At 30.9% G+C, this 27,101-nt stretch overlaps 1 protein-coding gene across 1 annotated transcript in view; it reads right to left on the reverse strand.

The window, feature by feature from the left end:
* LOC118186163 (ER degradation-enhancing alpha-mannosidase-like protein 2) overlaps positions 1-27,101 on the reverse strand; it is a 63,038-nt gene that overhangs the window by 15,175 nt on the left and 20,762 nt on the right. The window contains exons 4-8 of the mRNA XM_035356224.2: positions 18,741-18,952; positions 12,851-12,992; positions 8,532-8,656; positions 8,300-8,438; positions 4,277-4,398 (exon numbers count right to left, since the gene is read on the reverse strand). Coding sequence (XP_035212115.2) covers positions 4,277-4,398; positions 8,300-8,438; positions 8,532-8,656; positions 12,851-12,992; positions 18,741-18,952 — 740 coding nt within the window. The remainder of the gene's footprint in view (positions 1-4,276; positions 4,399-8,299; positions 8,439-8,531; positions 8,657-12,850; positions 12,993-18,740; positions 18,953-27,101) is intronic.

Raw genomic sequence — 27,101 nt, forward strand, 5'->3', positions numbered from 1 at the left:
ATGCTTTTTAGTTCAAGGCAACTACATGGTCATTTGTGACAACCAATATACAATCATGCCCCTGTATTTATTAATCAAGCTACCCATAGATAACGAACCACTGACAGGAGAGATAGCTGAAATTCTAAAATATATGCCAAATGAGAACAACATGATAAAATGAAAAAGCCACCCAGTACCGTTTTCTCAAAGTAACTGCCAATACAAGCACATATATGTGCAGTCATTACTCTTTTAAAGGAGACATGAAAATTGTAATATGCCCTCACTGGGACTCGAACCCTGACCCTCTTGAATACACATTGAGTATGCTTCCAGTTACACCATGAAGGCATGCAGAAGGGAGGGAGAAAATACCTTATAATCTCCTCGTTTTAAAGGATGACTGCGGATGAGGGGACCCAATTGACAAATCCTGGTGGTGATGAATTATCAGCCACCATTTTTTAGTTTGGGTACCACTTGTCCAGCATTAAGTATTTCGAAGCACAAGATAAGAAAAATCAGCAATGCCCTCGCCGAGACTCGAAGTCTGGACCTCTCAAATGTGCACTGAGTATGCTTCCAACTACACTATGAAGACATATGGGAGGAAGAAAGTAACTTACACGTGTGCACTTTGGAGTAGTGATGTAAACAAGCATTAAGAATGAAAATGGCAATCTCCATTTAGTTGCCCAGGACCTCAATGAATCTCCACGCCTCCATTCCAAAATCTGGGACCTCAATGAATCACCATGCCTCCATTCCAAAATCTGGGACCTCAATGAGTCTTGTATATATTCTCTGGCTATAGGCCACCCATCAAATACTTGTTTTATTAGCTCATACCCTTGCAGGATAGGGATAAATATGATAAGATATTGTAGTTATCTACAATCAAACAATATTTGAGTTATTCTTCTGTTTTCCTATGCATAGGTAAGGAAAAGCATAACTTTCATTCCTATGAACCCTTAAGAAGTACAGAACAGTATTTCCATTTCTTCATTTCTCTATCATCTTTTTTATGAATAGCTAAAATGCCAGATATTCTTATTTTCACACCTACAAGAAAGAGAAACAATACTGCAATGTTAAATAAACAACACATCCGAAAAATCCTTACCTGCCTTTTATTTTCACAGCCACTGGCTGCAGACAAATTACAAAAATGTTTGGAAGACATTATTGTGATATTGGAAAATGTGATATTCATGATAAAAATAAAATGCAAATAATATGAATCATGTGATAAAAATGAACTGATATGCATTATCTAAAAATTTCAGATAACTTTTCTAGAAAAACAGGAATCCTATGTAAATTTCAAAAAGTAATATTTAAATTTATATATAACTAAAAATTAAATATCAGCTTTTAAAAAAAACCACTCTGATGATGACAGATTTAAATATCAAGCACTGATATGCAGACAGCCATGTAAAGTTCTGATCAATACCAAACTTTTAAAGAGACTTTTTTAAACACAGAATGCAAATGAAATGGCAAAAGTCCACTGCACAACAGTTCTTTGAAAGAATCAAACTGTATATTCTTTTGAATAAGAAGAAGAAGACATAACAATATTTTTTTAACAATCAATAGTCTGCAATTTAGAAATTGATGGGAAAAATATGCAAGTTCAGATATAAAAATCGATTCTGTGAAAAGTTCTGACTAATACAAAACTTTTAAAGATATCTAATTTTTTTTAGGACAGAATGCAAATGATGACAATTGATTGCAAAACAGTTCTTTAAATGAAAGAATTAAGCTACATATTTTTTAATAGGAAGAAAAAGATAAAATTGTATTTTTTTAATAATCACCACAATGTCTTTTAGAAATTCATTAAAAAAAAACTTCTTAAAAACATCCAACAAGCAAGCAAATATACAACACAATCAATCTTACAATGCTCTACGTTTTGTAGTATGCAATAACAGCAACAGAAAAATCAGTAATTTATAAAAGTACAAAAACATATTTTTATCTAAATATGCTAATATTTAGAAAAAATAGACATTTTATTATTAAAAAAATTAGAAATTTTGAGACAAAACAAAGATTTCACTTATGAAATGATTTTAGTGTAATATCTGTTCGAAATCTCTGCCCTCAGCTACTAAACATAATTATATTCATAAAATAAAGTATTCTTCACATCTCTTAAGTAGGTCATGATTTGCTGATTTTCTTTATAAGCTTTATGCTTCAAAATCCCCAGTGAAAAAAAAATATAGCATGTCAGATGATCATGGTGGTCATTGCACTGGACCCGTATACCAATAATTTCAAAGGTGCTTCTCAGAAAGTTGTGTAGTCCTGCAGATTTATGCACTGGAGCACCATCATGCTGAAACCATACAATTGACAAAGCTTTCAACGAGATATCATTTTCGAATGGTCCCTTTAACATATTAAATTTAATTTTATGTATATTCATCAGTTAAAATACCATAAAAATTTAATGGCCCAATCAGCATTTCTTTCCATAACCCACACTAAATAGTTATAAATTATAAAAAATATAAATTAAAGAATGTTACACATTACTAAATAACAAAGGAATCTCAATGAATGACCTGAAATGGAAATAAAAACAAAAATAAAAACAATCTCAATTTACTTTCATTGCATTTTAACTAACCCCTCAAGAAGGGCAACAAACTTGATTTTAAAAAATCGAAAATTAAAAAAAAACACCTCAGTCAAACCTTTGTATTTTATATTTTACAATGCACGTAACATTTTCTAAATATAAGCATGATGGGTAAGAAAACATATTGTTACGAATTTTGTATTTAAATAGCTAATTTTAGTAGAATTATAATTAAAATTGTTGTATTTCCCCGTGCAATGCAGTGCAAGGCAAATTTTGAGAGAAAACTAGGCCGGAAAAGTAAGAATACAGTGGCAGATGCATTTAATAAATGGGCATTGCTTTAATTTATATTGAGTAAATGTAATTGACCATTGTGTTAGCTGTAACAGTAATTCCACTGCTTTCCAGTTATTTCAAGAAGCAGAAATTACTAGAAATATCTTGCAACCAGCTGAAAGCTATAAAAAGGCCGGAGAAAGAGCATCTCAGTTCAGTTGCTTAATTACTGTTCTTCGAGTTTAGTTCTGCATGAACTGAGATATAAGATTCAACTTTCTCTTTAGATACACTTGCACTGCATTGTATTTCAACATTTTAAGTAGTTTAAAGTATAACTACTGATTATATTGCATGATATTATGAACACTTGTATGAATATTTCTGAGGAAAATTCAAGCATTCTGATATATTTCTGTTGATAAAAGTAAATTTTATTAACCTATTATTGGACTTGTGCATTCTATCTATTATGAACCCATACACATGCAACAATATATAAAATTAAAAGTTCATAAATTTTAAAAAGTTTATTTTTTTTATTTAAAAATGCCAGAACATGAACATTTGTATTATCTAAAACATTTTTATGACAGGAAGCATATGTCTATGACAAATGGTTGTGAAAATAAAGTTTGAGTAAGGACTTTTGTGGACATGGTATATACTGCATTCAGGGCCAGATCAAGGTTTTTAGAGGCCATAAGCACTTAAAAGATTTTGGTGCCCTCACATAAGTTTACCCCAGTTCTTTTGTTTGTTTGTTTTTGCAATTCCTTTTCTTTCTTGGTTTTAGTCATACATTAAATCTCTTACACACACCAAATATCCTAATAACCTTAAACATTGCACAGTTTTTAGTTTTTTAACATTGCACATATATAAAAATTGTATTTTTGATACTTTTTACACTTTTGAACACAGAAACAGTAAAATCTTAGATCCCAATCACATTATGTTTCGGCTACGTGAGACTTGACGTAGAAAGTGACAATTCTCAGAACTCGCACATTTCCAGGAAAACCACGTAGCTAGGTTACCTATTTCACTTACTTCAAAGACTTGAATGCCAAACAGTAATCAATTATCGATTAGACTGGGATCACGTGAAGCTTCAGAAGTAGAATATTTGTCTGATTGGTTGATCTCTACCCGGGACAGAGCTCGAGCCAAGACACTTTTGGTGAGGTTTGAAAGATCATGCGCAGTCGATACATTGTTTCCGTAGCTTGGTGGGACTTCGCTTCCAGTGGGGCTCTTTTCTCTAGGAATCCTCCCATTTAAACCAATGCTACCAGAATCTCATTTCTCAGAAATGTTCCGTCTAGCAGAGACTGTCACCATATGTGATAACCTCTTTACCCTTCACTATTAATAAAATAAAAGATGCACTGCAACATGATTCACACTTACTGTGGCATAGCCGCAGTCTGTCCGAGCACTGTGTTCAATGGATTCAAGTATATCAACTCCAATTTCCAGAAGATGTTGATCTTTTGTTGCATAATATAAATACATGATACTTTCAATTAATTCTGGAAAAGGAATAAGAAATTAATTACCAAGCATCATTTAAAGCTTTCCAAGTAAGAACATAAATTTATTAAACTGCACATACAACAAATATTTCAATGACAAAATTTGTTAATGAAATGTTTTCTGTGCAGATTCTATTAATTCGAAGAAATGCAGATAATTTAGAATAAAAGGAAAAAAATGGTATTTAATAATACAAAGGTATATAAATATGAAATACCTTTCAAGTATTTTCAGTGAACAAATCATAAGTTTCACACACTTAATGCTTAATCATTTTATAATTTTTATTTATTTTTTATCTAAATGAGCATCTGTCAAATTTACATAAAATAAAATGTAACTGACATATTGATTTGGTGGACATTGTTACAGAAACTACATATAGATGAAAAGAAGCTTCAGACATACAAATCTACACAGTTAGAGGAAAGTATGTTTGGCTTTAAATAATTGGTGAACATAGACATGACATTAAATAATTGGTGAACATAGACAGTTACAGCTAAGAATGCAATCTCTGTACACAGCAAAGTAACTATGCCTTACAAGATGAGACTATAATGCACTTATCGTGTTATTCAGAATAATTAATCCTCACAGAAAACAGGTTTCAATAACTGGTTCTACTGAACAGCAACCAACAGATCTGAATACACCAAGAGATTCAAATAAAAAACCATTTACTTCAGATTCACACAGAGTTGTATATTAGTACCTACGGAAATGAGTAACAAAAGTCACCCATTTAATTACATGGTCCAGGGATCAACTGACAAAAAATTCTATTTTCAGAAGTTCTGCTCACAGTATTTCTCCAATGCTGGCCATTAAAAGGAAGCAAATAGCAGAATCTCTCTTACTGTACATATATAGTATAATGGGAGGAAAACATGATTAAATTTGCAAGTGATCTGGGGCACAGAGTGTGCAGAATTCAGCACACAGTACCTCTGGCAGTACAATGACTGTAATCTGGCAGGACGTCAATCAGGTCGAATTGAGCTAACAGTTATGGTTGCTTCATTCTATGTGACTTCAACTCTATGCCAGAGTTCATGAACTGGTAAGAAGTGAGTTGGTGAGCAGTAGCATTCTCTCAGCAAAATATGACCAGATGCTTTCAATGGATGAGAGATCTGGAGAACAATCAATCACCCTTTGCATCAAGGAAGGTAAAGGACAGTATGGGTAATACAGAATTGTACATTATCTTGTTGAAAGATCATGTCAGAAAGACCTCAAAGATAGGATATAGCCATGGGCCTTCATTACATCAGAAATGCAACAAGGGTTGTTGACATTGCCAGCTATGTGAACAAAAGGTGACCAAGATGTGCACCTAAGGGGCCCCCATACAAGCTCACCATGTACTGGGTATATACAACATAGAAAAATGTCAGCTTGCAAAGTTTGCCCTCCTCAGTGCCACAAGGATACATCAATCATGATGCTATGGTGCTACTGCTGTATCCAATGTCATCAGCCATCATAGCATTGTGAGCACACTTGTCTCCGCTGCAGTGCCACAGAAAGCTACAACAATGGTTGCCCTGTTGTTGCAGATGTCCTTACACTGTCATGTGGACACTTGCTGTCCTGCACATTGAGCCAAGTTCTTGAATCAGGTTATGGAATATATGACATACGATCCTGCAAGGTTGAGACGACAACATGTCTGCCCTCAGGTGTTAATGGCCCACCCAAGCTGAAATCTTACATGGTGCTCAGCATAGCTATCCTTGATACATCGATTTCATATTTGCTTGACAGTCATAGGACCCCAACCAACATGAGCAGCAATACCACAGAATGATAAATTGCAGTCCCAATAAGCCAAGATCCTGCCCCAGTCAAATACTGACACATGATGGTAGCAGACAAAGCCTAACATGACCTTTATACAACCAACCAACATTCAAATGCAATTTGCAAATGAGAAACTTGCTGTGCAATCTTCATTCAAACACACTGTAGATAGCATTAATCATCAATCCTTATATCTCGACATGAAGTATCTTTGGTTGAAACATGAGATTTCTTGCATTCATTTGACATTGTAAATTGTTTACACACTATTTATATTTTTTGATACGATTACTAGGTTGGCACCTGATTTCTCGGTAATATTAGAAGCTGTGATTAAACTTCTCATCTATGTCCCTAATTTAACAATTTACAAATATAAATATTAAAATCATACACATTTAAATATACATAGCTTAAATATTCATTAAGTAATGTTTCCCTCAATGTTGTTTTTTTAGGAAATAAGTGATATAAAATGTAATCTGCAACAAAGAAAGAAATAACCTATAAACATATAAATACACTATTTATATTTTTTGATAAGATTACTAGGTTGGCACCTGATTTCTCGGTAATATTAGAAGCTGTGATTAAACTTCTCATCTATGTCCCTAATTCAACAATTTACAAATATAAATATTAAAATCATACACATTTAAATATACATAGCTTAAATATTCATTAAGTAATGTTTCCCTCAATGTTGTTTTTTTAGGAAATAAGTGATATAAAATGTAATCTGCAACAAAGAAGGAAATAACCTATAAACATATAAATCACAGGATGTACGCACTCAACCCACCCGAGATATGCAAATGATGATAATTTGGACTGTGAATGCCATACATCCATCATATAAACATGAAAGAGCCATATGGTAAGGCGTTTTTATTGATACAAGTTTTGTTGATGTTTCAAATTTGTTGAGTTTTATTTACTTATTTATTTATTTTGTGTGTGTGTGCTATTTAGTAAAGGCTGCAAATGCCAAGTATGCAGCTTCAGAACATGTATAACAATGGCTTTTAGAACAGCAGAACAGTATGGCCACATTAAATAGAATGATTTGCATATCATATTGCTTGCTGGGCATGTGTAATGTGATGCACATTGCATCAAGACCAGCCAAGCAGTTTAACATAGAGCTGTATACCTTGAGAAATGGACATTACTTTCAAATCTTACAACATACTACTTGTGACATTTGACATGCTCCCATTATTAGACATAGGCATATATCTAATACTAAACCTGGAAACTGAAAATTACACAGCAAAATTATTATGACAACTACCACTGACTGCAAAGGGATTCAATTTAAAGAAAATCTTACTGTTGGAGTTTATAATGCAGTATATTTACTGTCTTTTGCTTCTTTTTATTATTATCATTTTTAGAACACGATTATCCTGAAACTAATTTCACTCCTGGATGCATAATATTTTTAGCACAGTATATTCTAATGTTCTAACGTGTTTTTATAAAAGAATTCTTCACTTCCTCAAAATATTTTTCTATCACTTATCACCTTTCTCTTACATCTATTGTATTCCCTTCTATTAAACCTTTTTTACACATACAGTTATATAAGAAAATATAAGTTTTGTATTCACTATATCTTGATTAAGAAATTCTTTAGGTACATATATGCTTTGGTTAATTACTTTGGTTAATACACAGACAATCCAGATTTAATGTTAAAATTAGAACAAAAAAACAAACAACTGAAGTCAGTGGATTTGGATTAATATCACTCGCATACTATGAGTACATTAACCAAACTCGCACTTTGCATCTGGCAGCACATCTTACGAAGAGTAGTTTTAATATCAAACAGTGTATAAACATAACATAATTACATACACTTCACAAACAACTCAAGTCAGTGGCTCTGGATTAATATCATTTACATACCATGAGTACATTAACCTATCCTGCAATTTGCAGCACATGTTATGAAGAGCAGTTTTAATATCAAACAGTGTACAAAATTAATTACATACACTTAAATATAACAGCATTTATAATAGAAAAAGGTATCCTTTTTAAAGCTCAGATTAAACATTCTGATTTTATTTAGAACTCTTCTACCTGGTCTAAGTGGATAATTTTCCCGTTTGGCATGACTGTGAGATACATCATATATTTCTGGTGTAAATCCATATTGCTTCCACACTTGATGATAATTGTACAGAGTTTTTACAGCTTGCGGAATATCCCCTACAAGAGTCTAAAAAAAATTTTTTTTTTTTTTTTACAGTTAGATTTCTAAAATAAATTTTAAAAAGAAAACATTGTAGTAGTTTACAAAATGAGAACATACCAGAAGACCAGGCCAGAATGCTTCAAGGGACTGAAAGGTAGGCATAGTAACTTGGCCACTGCTCATGCTTACCCAGAAATACCAATCATCTCTTTTCATATATTTGGAAATAATTTTTTCATACTCTATATGAATATTGCAATAAAAAGAAGGCTTTAGGAACTAGTAATTCCATGCAAAAGTCAAATCAATTACTATATTTAATATGATTAGTGTAATTGATGCAGACGAATTCTAACCCTTCTCTTAATCATTGCTATTCGGCAAAACTACACAAAAGTGCTTTTTTTCTGTAATTTATCACTTGCATAGAAAATAAATAACACTGATACAATAATTCCCAAAAAAGTTTTTTATTTCTATACCAAATGTGTCAGTTATTAAAATTATTTTTGTGAGTAACAACTGAGCAGATATATCAGCTGTACTTTTCAATGTATTATTTGGCAGTCAATTAATATGCTTTTGCAACTAGAATTTATATACATATGTAAGAAAAATAAAGAATATGTAAAAGATTAAATTAGCAAAAAAAATTTCCCTTCCGTATTCTAAAAATAGTAACCTCTATTTGCACTGCAACATTTTGAGCCTAATCTGTCATATGACTCTTACACAATTCTGATGATGTATATGGAACTAAAACTCAAGCAGCCAATAGTAATTTTACAGCTGTATTAATTATCTAATCAAAATGCATTGAGAACCAAAACTAACTCAGTCTGAATTAACACCCTAAACATAATCCACTCGCTTTCTACGCTTTGCCTAGATGGACTGCACTTTGTCTGCTCCTTCTATCTTACTGTAAATTTATCTAAAATGTAAACTTTTTGGACAGTTCTAAGTCGCTTTGATAGAACAGAACCACATATTTTTAGGATTAATGGAATATATGAAGAAATGCCAGATGGTGATGATACAAATTTTTCATTGTAATGACAATGCCTCAATCAACAATCAATTAATAGTAGACAAAACCTATAGTACGATTTTAAATCCAGAAAATATTGCTGCCAATTGTGAAGAAAAAGATAAAGAGATTACTGAGAATTAAAAAAATTCAAGTAATTCCTCAGTGAAAATTTTTGATGCAACAAACACAGGATATGAAAAATGAAACTTTTTAACTGAACAAGAAATTATGTTTTTCAATAAAATTAATGAGAAAGTATTAACACATGAAACAAAACTGCTTTAAAAACTTAATTTGAATTAATTTTTAGTGAAACAAAAATTGCCATTTAGCTTTTCTTGGTAACCATGCATTCCTTAAAACCAAAATGCTTCATTATTTGACACACACACACACAGAGATATTTAATTAAAAAATTTTTGCATGTTAACAGATTCAAATGATAATCTAAAATCTGGTATTGCTGAGGTCTCAAGATTTCATACACTATATATAAATATAAAATATATACAGTACAAAGTCTGAGATCCGGACGTCCGATATCAGAATGATAAAAAATCTGGACCTCAAAGCCACGAGCAACTTTTTCTTTTTGTATGTTTTACGCATGTGCACTTTATTCCCCCTCCCGAGCATAATAAAACATGTGGAGTCCAAATTCTTAATTTCACTTCAGCACTGAATAAAATACCTCATTATAGAAGAAATGATCATTTTAGCATAAATTTGTATCATCAATAACTTGGCACTGTAGCTGACAAACTGCCTGCTTGCCGTACATCTGAAACCGAAACATTCTACATAAATACATTTTTGAATTTACACCTACTAATATTTTATATCACTGACGCTAACCTGGTGAATTATTATTTATTATATTTTGCTTTCATCAGATGCTTATCAACACATGACATCTTGAGTAAGGAATGAATCATATAGCGAAGACTAAAAAAAATTTTTTTTATGTTAGTAATTGCATAACGAAGAGCATGGCAACCTTTAATGTTGATATTATGCTTGGCGATGATTAGATTTAAGTTAAATGTGCTAAGAAATGTTGATGAAATGAAATTTCTTTCTATATGGTGAAAACAGATATTGTTAATGATAGGCCAAAACATTACATTTAGTGCTCTCTGAATTAAGAATAACTGATAACATACACCCAGAACCAGCGCCAGGGCTCATATGGCCGCAAAAGATGGCAGATCTCTATTAGGTTTGGTTTGGTTTTATTAAGGTAACACAATCGAGGTTATCTGTCTAGGGAAGCGATACCTTTGTGGAGGACTTTCTAAGGAAAACTAGCTTGCATATAATTTCACATGGGGAAAATCACAAAAGCACACATCCAGCCAGTCTGATTGCCAGGAATGTCTTGGACCAAACTGCCTATGTTCAGCAACTTTACCGCCTGGCTACTGGTGGGCTAATCTGTTATGGCGATGTTAGAATACAAATAGAGTCAAAGACTCATTATCGAATATTAAAGTCATTCTTAATATTTGATAATGTTTATAATGTAAATAAAACTTTCAACCATACAGCAAGTTTTAAATTAAAAGTGACAGGTTGGCTAGGCAAAGTTTGCAAGAACATCTATCTAACAAGGAAACAGTTCTTACATCCTTTTGTTAAGGACTTACTGAAGAAAACTGAATCATATTTAAATCTCACATGGAACAAAGAGCAAAAAAATCCTAATGCAGCCAACTTGTTTGCTGGGATGAGAACCAAGGTCAAATTACTAGTGTTTAATGAACTTTAGGCCAATCACCCACCTGATGTGCAATAAACAAACCAAATGGAAGCATATGCATGAAAACAAGACAACAAAGCTGGAAATATGTTTTAGTTTTTCAGTTCTACTGAGGATTCACTAAAGTAACAAAAACTAGTTTAACTTAAACAAATAAAACAAAAATTTTGCAAAACATAAAAACAAGAAAATTTCTTTAACTTAAAATTTCTATAACATGTCAGCAAAATTTCATCATGTGAAATTATGGTGTAAAAGCTTTATCAATCAATCATCAGTTCTGGTCTCTTTAACCCTGTGAGCACCATAACCAGCTATCTGGTCATGACATTTTTTGTCACTTGATACATATTAGCTTACTATTTAAGATCTTTTGGTTTTTTACTTCCTTTAATAATGTAAATGTGATCTTAATGAATATAAGTTTATGAAATTAGAGACTAAAATAAATAATCACACAAATTTAGCTAATAAATGCCGTCTAAATACAGGTCTTCATGACAGATTCAAAAACTCATGCCACTCAGGGGGTTAATGTAAGCAGAGAAGTGTATAACACTTCATGAAAAAGAATAGATTATCACAATGAAAGTACATATCACATGACTAGAAAGACAGAATTATAAGCTTCCACAAATGCTTAACTAGTCAGGAAAAGAAAACAAAGTTCAGACTTTGTTATTGAAAACTGATAATGCTAATCACACATCAGAACTTTGATAACAACAAACACTGAAATAAAAGATGAAAACAGTATTCACATATGAAGCTAGGATTTTTTTTTTCAATGGCAGGCACTTGCCTGTAACAACATTGGCCACTACTAAGGCTAGAAGTGGTGGCCATTTTATTGTGGAGGCACCTAATAGGCTGCCACTGCTACCTCCTGTGAAGGGACGAACAATTTTACATCCATACCTTCTCCAGGATTCGAATCCAGGCCCTTCGGTATCGCATTTAGACTCCCCTAACCACTATACCATCTGGGTGGTTGAAGCTGGGATATCTTAACATTATTTATCTTTATATTATTTTTCAAAGAAAAACCATGACAAAAAAGTGCACCATGATGCTTTCACATTCATGTTCAGGAAAACTATTGGATGGATGTTGCAATGGTGTTTTTCACTGGGTGGTGAACAGTTTTAAACAGAAAACTCAGTGCATTGTTATGGAAACCTTATATGCTTTAGCAAGATAACTTTCATTGTTACTTAGGGAATAACAAACATGAGAGATCCACATATAATGGAGCAAAAGATAATCAGCAGATTCTGAAGTAGAAGAATTTAAAATGCACCTGGTAGCAATGGGAATGGTAAATAAAAGAGAAGACAAAGAAAATGAGTCTAAAACTGCTTGCCATTCTGAGAAAGAATACAATAACGTATAAAAAATAAATGGAAATTAGTTTCCGAAATTAAACAAATAGCAGTTTGGGGGGGGAACACATTTCAGCATGATTTAATTTTTTCGCAAAACACTTCGTAACACATTTCTTTATTAAATCAGGGTCACATATTTTATTTTAAAAATTATAATAATAAAGAGCTTTAATTATAAAAGTAAACATAATAAAAACTCTTATAATGTGAATGCAATTTACCATTAGCACTAAATGAGATTAACATTAATTTTTCTCACCTTTGAACATTTTCATAAATTTTGGCTCTTGAAACAGTATTGCACCTTTAACTAAGTACTCAAAGTAAGAATCAACACCACCACCTATACCAGAATCAAGGGCAGTCCACTTCCCATCTTGGACATTGATATGATTGCCTACCTTACATATAAAGAAGTACATGCATATACATTATACACACAATAAACACAACCATAAATGTAGATATAAATTTCAAATAATAACAATGCTATATTAAGTAGAAATGAATTTATAAACATAAAATTCAAGCTTTGATTAAACTTATTTCTCAATTGAGGAAACATGACATAATATGGTAAGTGTTAAAAATGTCTTCAAGATCAGGCCAGCTATGAGAGTTGCGCTAAAAAAACATTCTTCTTGCCTTCTGAGGCACACTTGCACACCGAGGCACCAGTCATCACAATTTGTTGTTTCTTTCAAAGTCTATTTTTCTATTTCACATCATAAATAAACTCAAAATATTTTAGGATGAATTTTACCCATTTGGTTTCTTTTACGTCAGCATTCTTCACATAATTTGGTTACTCTACAATATGGAAATTTAGTAAAATACAAGATCTTTATATGATAAATACTATAAAACATACACATTTTAGAATATGCTGATTTGATGACAGTACTTTTCTTTCAAGTAAGAGGTCAAAAATTAAAATTTAAAAAAATTCTGATGACAAATCAATTCAGTCACCATGTAATTGAAACAATTGGTTACCAAAACTGGAAATTTAGAGATTTAAGGGAGATATAAATCCTTCTTGACACTTTGGAGTCAGTTTTCCAGAATTCATGACAGTGAAGAGATACCGGTTGAAGATAAATTCCAATATTTGATTTGATTTAGGTGATTACTCCTGGGTCTCGAGCTGCCAATTTAATAGAAAGTTTTCCCCATTTCTCAGAATCAACCCAAAGGGATATATTATTGAAAGAAAAATTTGGCAGAGAAGATTTGTTAGTACATGTGTATGTTCCTGAATTACTCACTCACAATGGTAATGAAAAACGATGTAAGTGGTAGAAAATGTACAGATTTGATTACTTTATATACAATCAACTGGAACCACATGGTAGAGTTTTAAGATACGTTAGGACGATCTAAAGACAAGTTTGCAGATTTCTTGTCTCCTCTTGGAGAGTCTTATCATTCTGAAGATGTGTTGAGAACTTAGAAAAAATACTGAGCGTCCAACATTCCTAATGGTAACAATGAGGTTGCTGAAAATGGTCAAGGATCCCTTGAGAAGCTCATGAAATTTTTAAGAAGGGAAGTTAATGATGAGGAAATGATGAATTTGGCTCATGTCTCCTTTTGGAGAGTCTTATCGTTCTGAAGATGTGTTGAGAACTTAGGAAAAATACTGAGTGTCCAACGTTCCTAATGGTAGCAACGAGATTGCTGAAAACGGTCAGGGATCCCTTGAGAAGCTCATGAAATTTTTGAGACAGGAAGTTAATGGTGAGAAAATGATAAATTTGGCTCATTCAGGTTTTGGAACTCAAGTTAAGGTTAAAATGGAAATTAATACTGCAAGAAATAATATTCCTTCTGCTTCAGCTCTTATTTCGTCTACACACAAAGAGGCTAAATGTATTTTTTTCTTATCGTCCATATTTTAGTAAAGACTATAGGAAAGCTCCCATGATGACTAAATGTGAGAAAACCTCCCCATGATGACTAAATGTGAGGAAACCTCAAGTTATATGCAAAAGATTTTGCTTCGTTTGTCTTAAGCTAGGACATATTGCAAAAATGTATAGAAGTACCATTCGATTCATCTGGTTCATTCGAATATGTGGACAACCTAATTATACTCTGCTTTGCCCAGATTGGCAGACAGGGTCTAACAAATTGACTTTTCATGGAAATTCTAAAAACACTATGCCATGCCTTAGTGTGGCTAATTAATAGCAAAATATCTAAGGGCTTTGTTCTTAAGAAGATATACCTTCGTGAAGGCTTTTCTAAGGAAAGATCGCTCATATACACATTACACATGGAGAAAGCCATTTCAGTTGGTCGAAGAAAATCTGACTGCATGCTCTAAAGTTGTAAATTTTGCCGCTCGGACGGTATACTGGTTAGGGAAGCCGACAGCGATACCTAAGGGCCTGGGTTCGAATCCCAAAGAAGCCATGGTTGTAACTGTCCATCCCTTCATAGGAGGCAAAGGTGGCCTACCTATTAGATGTCTCCATAATAAAGTGAACACCACTTCTGGTCTTAGTAGTGGCCAAGCCGAAGTCGGCTGAAGGCCCCGCCATTGGGGGGGGATTGTAAAATTTGGTTTATTTTCAGAACCAAATTTTAATAGTCAGTATCGTATACCTATGCATACTTATGTAAATCGATGCAAACTTGTTTAATATTAATCTGCATTTATTCCGTTACACATGTAATTCATCACCTAATTAAAGCTTACAGCAGAGATATTTTCTTGGTTGTATGGTGCTTGTCGTAATCAAAATCAAGTACATAACTAGTGTAAAAAGTCACCACACATTTTCCTAAATTTTTTAGTCTTTTCTCATTTTATCAGTGTTCAGTTTTTTCAACAAGATGACTAACACAACATTTTTTAATTTGTCTTTAAGTTTATTTATTAAACATCACTTTCTCCAAAGTTACGCCACATAAAGTTCAACTGCAGAATCATAAAAGATTTTAAAACAACATAGCTTTAGAATTCTTGATAGAGGATTACATGTTGCCATACATTTTTTGGTATTTAATATTAGTGTGACCACCTTAGTGTAGTTTGGTAGCCTTTTACAGAAGAAAAAGTATAACTTAATAATTGCACAAAAGTTCATTATTATATGTTTTGCATTCAAATAATGTATTTATCCTGAAACTCAATCAACAAAGATACTTTAGTACAAGTATACAAATAGGTTTTTATTTCTTTGGTTATGGTGGAAATTTCATGGCTGTCACTAAAAACAGATTCAAAGCTGTTCCCTTTAGTAATTTTATAGCAAATCAATGTATTTCTGCAGATTTTACCATAATTTCTTTCCTTGGATGTGAATCCCACAATATTTAAAAACTGACACGACACAAAAATATCACGGTTTGTCTCTAAAACCCCCTGGAACTTGGAATACAACAAAGCGAATGCACATGATTAAAGCAATGCTGCTAATTGAAACTGAACAACTGTCATGTGCATGGCTGTCAGAATTTGGCACATTCTAAAAATTTGGCAGCATCTAATAAGGTGGTTGGGCTAATACCTAAATACCCATGTTTTTATACTCACTATATTCTTTCTTTAAAATAAAACATGGTGACAGCATTTGGAGGCAACATTCATACTTTTTCTTTTAATATTCACTATATTATTTCTTGAAAAATAGTACACGCTAATAACATCCTTTTATTTCAAAGGCGACACATACAAAAAAAAAAAAAAAAATTAGAATCAAGACTAATAGTACATCTGAAGCTTAAAAATAAAAATAATAATAATAAAATTAAGTTGTTGTCTGAAAACTTCATATCACAATTAAACTCTTAAAATAAATTTAAATAAATAAAAATGGATTTAAGTTTTAAAAAAATCACAAACAGTTTATTCCTTTTCTTGAATAAAAATAATACATTTCCCAATTCAGATAGTAAGTATATACAGATGGATAAAATTTTATTTCAGATAAATAAATGATAATAAAAGTAATTAAATACAATTTAAAGACTGACATTTATTTATGCATTTTCTTTTTGAATGTGAAATAGCATAAATAGAGAAATATCAAAATATTAAAAAGTATATTACATTTTCAATTTTTTTTAAAAAAATTACATATAGTGGGCTGCAATTTGTACATTACTACAACTCTTCACAATTTAACTTTATATTAGATGTAGACAAATATACACAACATGTACAGCTTAAAGCTTTTGCTGCACATTTGTTTTATTTGCACACATATGTTATTGATACATGTATTATTGTATAACACATGTAACAATAACATTTGTACACACGTTATTGTATACATAAGTATATGATATAATAAAACTGATGCTACTGTACTTCGTATTACAATGATCAATAACTTAAAAACTTATCTATTATATAGTAAGAGATTCATAATTTCTTTATCACGTTTGGGTACAAAATAATGTTTATAAATGCTAATAAAGAGTACCGATACAATAACTTTTTTAATAATCGACTTTCTTAAGCTAAGAATACTACTCCAGCTGAGCATTGCTGATCACAACATATTGATCTTTGCCTGTAAATTAAAAAATTACTTGTAATGCACATGATCTTATCTCTAACATAAAGCAACGATATCTTTTCAAGATGTTACATAAATGTTTTTTTTTTTTTTTTTTTTTTTTTTTTTGCATCTATGTTCCTTTGATTTAAATAGCTGGATGGTTAACTATGACACAAAACTTCAAGGTTGTCTGTCAAGTGAGTCAGCCTTCTAGAACTTTCTAAGGGAAAGAGTAACATTTACACTAACTCGAAGGATTACGAAACCACGTGAAACCAGCCTGTTTGATAAACTGAAACCAACACAGCAAACAATGATAAACACTCGGTAGCAAATTCGGTTACTTGGTCACTGGTGGGACATACTTTGATTGGTAATTTTATTTGTGTTAATTATTATTTATTTAATTACTACTAGAGAAATAATATCTAAACATCATAAACAAAAACTAATTATTTTAATAATAAAATTAGTCCTATTATTCCATTTAAGGTTTATGGTTATTGTATCATTTATAGTTATCATTGAAACAAGATCAGTTTTTAAAGCACTAGGAATTAAAAGAACAACTAAGTAATGTAAATAAACTTAATTTGTGTAGCTTTTTTACAATGTTTAAATGCTAATACATTTTGGGTGAGAGGGGGGGGGGAATCTATGATATTCTACCACATTTAAATCACCTTTTTCACCGAGGTAAATTAAAGGAAAGTTAATAAAAATACATTGTCTTCAAATGCAACTAGAAAACATATTTTGATCACATCTCATGAAATAATGAATTTTGGAAGACAATACATTTAGTTTGGATACAAATTTTTAAATATTCTTTTATTCAGATATTTTACTTAGAAATCGGTATTCAAACAAATAAACAAAGTTACATATTAATTTTTTACATTTATTACACCTAATGTTTTAAACATGCCACATGTGTATGTGATCCCTGCATGGTGCCATGTGATTCCTGCAGGTTTCATTAATCAAACTATTCAACATGAAATGAATTAAGTATAGCATCTCACTCAAAAAGCAGAATAAAAATTTTCACAGAGTACAGTCTCAAAATTTTTCCATGCTTGATACATTCATCTATTTAAATTTTCATAATTCTACTGTTGATGAAGTTAAACTTTTTACCTTCTATGAACAATCCTTTATAAAGATCCTCCTGGCAGAAACTAGTTCAAATTAATAATATATGTGGGGGTTAAATCCTTAAAATCTTTTCACTAAGACCACTAACACATTTCACTATGAACAAAACTAATATTAATAATGATGACAATAAAAATAGTATACATGTTAGGAAACCTTAAAAAAACCCTCACACACATCCTCAAAAATGAACATGAGGTTCACATACTTTTATATTATTTTAATGAAATATGTGATTAAGAATAAAATTTGAATAAAAATTTCCAGTTTAGTCACTTAGCTGCTCAGTTAACTGATTCAGAACTAAAATTTTGTTACAAATACGATACTATGATAGAGATCTCATGTATCTTATAGACTTCACTCTTATTTTAACAAAAAGTGTTTAACAAGATATGCTTCAGTAAAAAGTATAAACATAAACTTTGACCAAGTAAATGAAATAACATAATTTATGATACAAATGAACCCACTCACCAATCCCAATGGCGATCGCCTTTGCCACAAAGCATTTAAAGCATTCACAGCCACATTCTCAAATACAGGATCACCAGTTAGCTGGCTCAATGTACCAAACTCAATTATAAAGGTAGAAACTCCAGCAGTACAAGTAATAGGTGTTTCACCAGGAGGAACTCCATACAGCAAATTGACTGTTCCATATGGCATGCCAGTTTTCGTATTGAAAGCTGAAATATATAAACATTCATAACTCATGCATAAGCATTTTAAATTTATTTACTAAAAGCATAACACAGTATACCAAACTGACTATTCTGTTTCACTACCTATTCTCTCTGCTTCTACATCAAAACTTCAAAAAGATCAAAAACATCAAACAGCTACCTACAACTCCCCAACACCCTTGTATGCCTGTGGTTGCCCTTCTATATCGGGAATCACACAAATGCTACCTGTGCTGCTCTTTGTTTGATATATTCACTATACTGTTTGTGTAAAAATAGTACATGAGAATAACAGGGTGTGGCAGAAATAACTCTCAGATCTAACATGCAAATAACATAACAACAATACACATTATGGAAAATTTTACTACAGAGTTGGAAAGAAGCAGGTTTACAATTTTGTTTCCTATGTTATCAGGAAATAAACTTCTGTATCATTTTAACAGGATAGTGCCATAGCATATATAAAAAGTGTACTAACATGTTATGCGAAATGTTTCTAAGGCATCCAATGCCCCTTTGAGACATCATTCTATAGTCAGCTCATTCCCCTGATTTTTCACCTTACAACTTTATTCTATGGAGGTATCTGGAAGCCAAGTGTTTGAAGAATCTGAGGACAACCAATGAACTGAAAAATGCTCGAGAGAGGAAACTGCACTAAAAGAGCACGAGACAAAGCAAACAACGTAATGAAGGACTTCAGAGTAAGGCTCTCCAAATTCAACTTTGCAAATCAGCACTTGATATATTCAAAATCAAGTAAATTATTTCAAAACAAAGTTAAACCCTTACGAAGTGTAACAGAGCTAGTGGTTAATATAACTTTGGATTTGGTGATGCTGGTCAGTGATGATGTAACATCACAAGCTAACATACACGCAATATCACAAAGTTTCAGATCAGTTATACCATGTAAATGAAATTCAGAAAATATATATATATATATATATATATATATATATATAATGTTGTATGAACTTAAATCCATTTAGTGCGAATACAAGTTATTATTACTTGCGCAATTGCTGCAAAGTTAGTTAATAATAATTTATTTCCTAAACAGTATTGATTAATTGATTATATTATCTCCTAAGTTTAATTAAAGTAGAATTTTTTTAAAGGTGTGCATCCATATTGGTAAGTTATATTTTGAAAGATGTTTTGAAGTAATTTGAAAGCAAAATGTTAATAATGTTTTAACGGGGACTGGAGTTAAATCATCACGAAGAATAATATTACAATTGTAAAAGTAAAAATTAAATCATGTAATTATTGTCATTGATCGGAAATTAGTTGACTTTTCAAGGGGAACAAACCAACTCCCGTTCAATGATCAATAATTGATAAAAATACGTAAATATGAAAGTGTTTCGTCTTTACTCGAGTTATAAGTTAAAGCCAAACCGGCAATTCTAGTCAGGCCAAATATTTCCGCGAATAGTTGTTACTCAAAGAACTTATTCTCATGAAGCATTTTAGTCAATTCAATTTGGAGTAAAAATCAATTACTGTAGAGAAATCCTGTAAAATAATAATTAAACTTAGGAGATAATATAATCAATTAATCAATACTGTTTAGGAAATAAATTATATATATATATATATATATATATATATATATATGTAAGTAAGAAATTTATAACCTAATTCACAAAGACATGAAGAAATAAATTCAAAACCAGTAAAACCCCAAAGTTTCCCAAAAAATATCAAACTGTTTTAAAACTAGTATAATTTTCGAAAACAATGAAAAAATATAAAAATACAAAATTACTGAAATAGGAAGAGGAATTCAATTAAAGTCTGACTTAACTGACTTAACCACCTCCCAAGAAAATTATTTCGTTTCTATTTATCCAAAATTAGCTGATGAACCATGTTAAATAATTTAATTATAATACAGTCCAATACCAAGAATCCGCCGACCTGAAATTTGAAAAACTCCTGAAATTTACGTTCCCTCTCAAAATATAAACATTCAGTTTATAGGTTCCGGAAACCGCAACATTGAGTATGAAATATCGAAGAAAAAATACTGAATAATGACATCATAATTACCAAATAATAATGAGTCATAATGGAAATACCTCATTACTGACAACATGATAAAAGTTTTTTCTCCTCTAATCTCTGCATCGAGGTAAGAAAGCAGACAAATCACTCAACTCTTCTTTTAAGTTCACGATTTACGTTGTATTTTCTAAGCTTTGTTATTTCACGAGATTATTTAGTGCTGCCTTTTTTTTTATCTGGATATTTTGTGGATAAATTAAGAATATTTTAAATTTCAGATTATTTTAATACAATTACAGATAAGAAACACACTCATGATTTTACTGCTTGCAGCATCGAAAAACATAAACACGTTGCATTGACAGTCATGCAAAAAGTGCAAATTCTGCAAAGGATGGAGATAGGTGCATTTTATAGCAGAATCGTATGGAATTGTGATACGATTGTGTATGATATACGGAAAAATAAAGAAAAGCTGTTGAAATTTTACAGCAACAGTGATTCCAACACTGGAAATCTTTGCATGAGGTGAAATCGGCAAACCTCAATGCTGTGTATATATAATACAATGGATAATATAATCAATTTATATATGTAATAATAATTTAATGCATATAATAAGTTATTGCAATAATGTATATAATAATTTAATTAAATGTACCTAATATGCCTTATTTATCTTGTACTTTTAGTCAGAATATTATGATTTATATTTTCTGTCCTGAAATCTGCCAAATCCTAAAATCCGCACAACCTCTGGTCCCAAGCTTTGCGGATTTCTGGACTTTGACTGCAGTTCATTTGAAAATTCTGAACGCCCGAAACAGATTTCCAATCATGTGAAATAAATTCAACATCCAAAAAAGGTGGAAGAAAAATAGATACATATATTGAATCAACTGGATGTTGAATTTATTTCATATGGAATTATATTTGTACATTTTTATTTTGTATAATGGAAATATGTTTAATCAAAAAGGCATTCAGAATTTTTTAATGAACTATTATAATTAAATTATTTAAGATAGTTCAGCATCTAATTATGAATGAACAAAAATGAATTAGTTTTCCTGGGGGGGGGAAGAATTCAATCAAATCTAACCTACCTTCTCTTGATAACGTTGAATCAGGCTTTAATTGAATTTCTCTTCCTATTTTTATAATTTTGTATTTTTCTGTCATTTTTGAAAATTATAATAGTTTGAAAACAATTTGATATTTTTAAGAAAATTTTGGGATTTTATTGGTTTTTGAAGTTATTTTTTCATGTCTTTATGAAAAATATGTTTTCTGATTCATTACTAAAATGGATGGCAATAGGTAAGAATTTCTTTCTTCTCTTAACTTGATGAGGTTGAAACAATCCCAAGAAATTTCTCATATTCCCAGAAATATTTCATCAACATTTACTCATATTAAATCACTTAAAAAAACTTTCACTGATAGTTAATTAAAATATTTTATATTAAGATTGAATGCAGAAAAGTTTTATATTAAAGTTGAATGAAAGAAAAAATGTTTTATATTAAGGTTGAATGCAAAATGCTTTCACTTTTGAAACAAAACTATCATTTCTATCATTACGCACATATCCATTGAATGCTCTCTACAAGAAGGTATTTTAGAAAGATTTTTACGGTTAGTAGTTTAAAATTCTAATTTAGTACTTAAAAGATACAGAAAAAATGTTGTTATTTTTCCTTTAAGTGAATTTAATGATTTAAATTTACATTAAAACTTACATGATTTTTAAATTCACATATTTCTTTTTAGAAATTAATATTTTGGCAAAGTATTTAACATTTTATTACAACTTGCCAATAATATTTTTTTTTTTTCATATTTGCTTTAATCTTAAGTGCCTTTTCTTAATACATCATTTTTACTGATGGTTTACTCAGTCATGCTGGGCTCGATTATTCAATTTTATTTTTCTATTTTCCATATTTCTGACCTATATCAAATTTTTCTATAGTACTACTATTTTCATATATACATTTGCACTGCTATTGTTTCAATATTTCATTATATTATGCTTGTTTTTGTACTTTTGCTTATTTTTGTATGCTACTGTTTCTTTCAGATATATCCTATCTTAAAGCATTAGATGCTTTTTCTAATATATACAGATATATATATGCATAAATATATACAATATTAAAGCCAGCTACAGATATGTTCTAAAAGGAAAAATGCATTTCATTTCAAGTGTCATTTACATCTTAAAAGATATATTTTTTTTAATTTATCACAATATGCACTTTTTTTCATTACCCTGGATTTACACACACACACACAAATCTATATATTTTCTTTATGTTTTGACAAGTTCATGTCTGTCATTTTACCAGTTTTTAGAACACACAGCAGAAAGCTAAACACTATATAAATAGTGTATTTTTACTAATTTTTGCAATGCAAAGAAGAAACTACTTATGCAATAATAACATGCAGGGAAGACAAGAGGTACTTGATCCCTAAACAAAAAGTATTCCAAAATCAGGTTATAGAGTTCTAAAATCTGGCTAAACATTTAAAGCTGCATCTTTTTACAAAAACTAACAACATATAATTATTGACAAAAGTTTTATTCTAGCACAATACGCAATTTATTTAATGCAACAAATTCAAATTTCTCATAAGTAAATACAACAGCAAGAAAAACTAAAGGAACACTTAAAATAGGTGCATTGTGCGAATTCATCCAATGAACGGTAATTTGTGGTATATGTAGTCTAATAGGTTCATCTTCACTACTCAGAAACATGCAAATTTTTGTACCCACTTTTTCAGCATATGCAGAAAGGAATGCAAAGGGATGGCTTAGATTACTTCGTGAACTGTATAAGTAGCTGGATAAAATTTTGCATGCGGAAGGTGGAACACATATTTGAGAAAGGTTTGATGAATTATGAGAAACAGCATGCAGTTGGAAGAATGCAAGTAGTGCAAACATAATCTAAAACACTGCATAGAAAATCACCATTAAGCTTGTATTTCAATCAGGTGATCATGTACCTTTATTAATTTCGTCATTGCATCTAAAAATATTATAATACTAACTTTTCCCCTACTAAATATGCAATTTTTTACTTTCTTAGTTAATTTTTTTCTTTCTAGAAATAGGCAATTCTTCACTTTGAAGCAACATCAGGCATGGCAAAATCTTGTGCAAGTACATGTTCTCAGCTGCAAAATCATTCAAGCTGCATAAGTTTTTACAGCTGCTCGTTTAATATTTCTCATCACTGTATTATGATGGTATTCTTTTCTATTATTTGTAATTTATTTTTACAGAATTTTAAAACACAGGCTTCAGCCATCCTACATAATTTCTATAGTAAATTGGATTTGCTTGTTTTATTATGCAAAATTAATTTTTATTTAAAACATATAATGAGCATGTTTGATCCCACTCTTCTGAAGATGTGTAATTGTAAATAAGTATTCCTATGAGCATACTCTGTGCAATGAAAAAGCATGATGAAACGGAACATTAGATTTATTTCCAAATAATGGATATAAAACACACCAGTTTTTAATCTGATGGAATTTACCCATAAAACAACAGTGAAATTTTATGCAATTTCTGAATAAAATATGGAAATTGTTATATTTTTCCTCTCAAGTCTAGATGCAAATTTATCCAAGGAGTACTACCCATATATGATACTGAACAATAGTTTGCACACATAAGGCTAATATCCAATCCAATTTAAAAGCCAATTATATAAAGCTGTAAGATAACTCATCTGACATGATAATGATTAATAAGAGCTTGCATTATTCAAGAAAAGATGAATTTTACCTTAACTTAACAAGCCTAAAATGGAATTAGATCAGTCTTGCATGAAAGTGATTAATTTTGTTATAGTCAAATCTCAATGAAAATGAAAAAGGTGTTTATTAAGTGGATCAAATAAAAAGATAGTTGAGTTTCTGACTATGAAATAATTTTTAAAGAAAATATTATCTTTTATTTCCTCTAAAAAAATTAATAAAAATGCAATTAATGAGAAAAAATACAAAACTGTTCAATCCAATTATATTAAGGGGAAGGTTAAGAACTGACATAAATTCAACCTTTTAATCTGTTTTCTCTATTTTGAAAATATTTGCTAACTCTTAATGCCATCCTTTCCTTGAGTTCTACTAAATCTCTAATGTGACTGTACGCACCCAATTTTTTTTAAATAAAATACTTTGATCTTTATTCGACTTGCAATTTTACTTTTATGCATATTTGCAAGATTTTTTTGCCTCTTTACAGGCCCACTTTTAATCATAACCGGCACATAATCTGCATGGTCATTCTAATCAACTAAAAATTAAAATACTTGTTAAATTATATAATAGATATTTAATAAAAGCCACAAGCTTACTTTTTTAAACTTTGTGTTTAAGATGAAATATTTCCAATCAAAGGATCAAGTATTGTTCAGAGATTTATTTCAAAAAATAGAAACCAGTACTTTTCCGTTTTGTCGGCGCAAGCGATAAAGTTGTCGAAAATGGTACAACCGATGCCAAACGGAATATCCTCGCTGGTAACCTTTTACGCCTCATTTTCAAAACAAGTCACAGCCATTTCTTATCCGATTAATTGTTTTTTTCAATACTGGCACAAAATTGCATAGAATTTTTACCAGATAGTTCAATTTTATGCCCTACGGCCATTTGCGGTAGCTAAGTCAATTAGGATGCAATCACACCGCTCATTCGAAGGCGAAAATACAGAAAAGGCAAAGTTAAATTTATCAATTCTAATGCGAATGCACTAGCGAAGTAAAGCACTGCAGTTTTACATAATTTCTGAGTAAGCTATTCGTACGAATAAAAATGATTCTTGCATTTAAACTTTTATTCCATACTAAGATTTAACTAGAAATTACTGTAGAATGAACTAATAACTGGGTAACTTGAAATTAATGAGAGAATTAGATTTTTGTAGCTTAGTTTACATGAGATGAGATCACTTGGAGTCACGTGATATGAACCAGTGAATCAGGATGCTTTACCAAGAACGCATAGTAAATTCTTAAATTAATTTTGTTTTACAAATTTATTGTCTTTACTTATTGCCTTTTTACAAAATTTTAAATGATATTAAAATGTTTATGCCTTCAAATCTAAAATCCTTAGAACTAATATTTGTTAACATGTTTTATGTGTATACCGTGTGTTGTCGCCAATAAAGTCTGCTTGGCAAGATTTACGCCAGTGAAGCATAAACGTACCCAGAAACCCATAGTTTAATGAACCAATATTTACTTCGTGCTGATTAAAAAATACCATAATCTGCCAAGAAAAGACATTAATAATTAAAAATTTCTTTAAAATGTCACTTTGCAGCAGAGAAAAAATTCAAAACTGAAAAGGGAAAAACTACGCTGTCTTCCTACAGCAGTGCAGCCACTCAGAATTATTGGTTCATTAAATACTAGTGAGAACAATTTTCTGAACTATAAATCAGATTAAAATCTCTATAAAGGAAAAGAAAAATAACAGTAATTTGAAGAAGTTAAAATTAAAAGGCAAAAGATGTAATTAGAAAACAGAATGGAGACAGCATTAATTTATTAGTGAAAAACTATATAACATGCAGCTCATAAGATAACACATGGCTATAATTAACCTAAGCCCAAGATCCTTTGGACTACAAGTGCTCCTCAAAGCCTGCCCATTAAGGACCATGGTCCTCAAGCGGAACTTGTGGTCCCTTGTGACCTACCTACATTTCCAAAAATGATAAAAAAATAAAATTTAAATTACCTGCATTCACTCCAGTATAGCTGAAAATCTCATAGTTTATAAATTACACATGGCAATTGTCTATCCTGTATTTTCCCCAAGTCATATTTTATGATATTTATTACTAGATTAACTACCCATAGACATCTCATTCCAGTCTTAGCAACAAAACAGGGATTTAAAAACACTATGACTTGCACTTTTTACCAGCATACATCAAAACATAGAAGAGCTATGAAAGAACCGGCACGCTCATCCATCTTACTAATGTGAGTACTAACATTTATTTAATCTTTAGTTAATATGGTAGAGATTATTCAAACTCTAACAGCTTTGAATTCTTGATAACAAATATAAACCTCCTTCTATTAATTTAATACCAGTA

This window comes from Stegodyphus dumicola, chromosome X1, assembly GCF_044657685.1.
Source record: "Stegodyphus dumicola isolate Sdum_Otavi_A_Nest chromosome X1, ASM4465768v1".
Lineage (NCBI taxonomy): Eukaryota > Metazoa > Arthropoda > Arachnida > Araneae > Eresidae > Stegodyphus > Stegodyphus dumicola.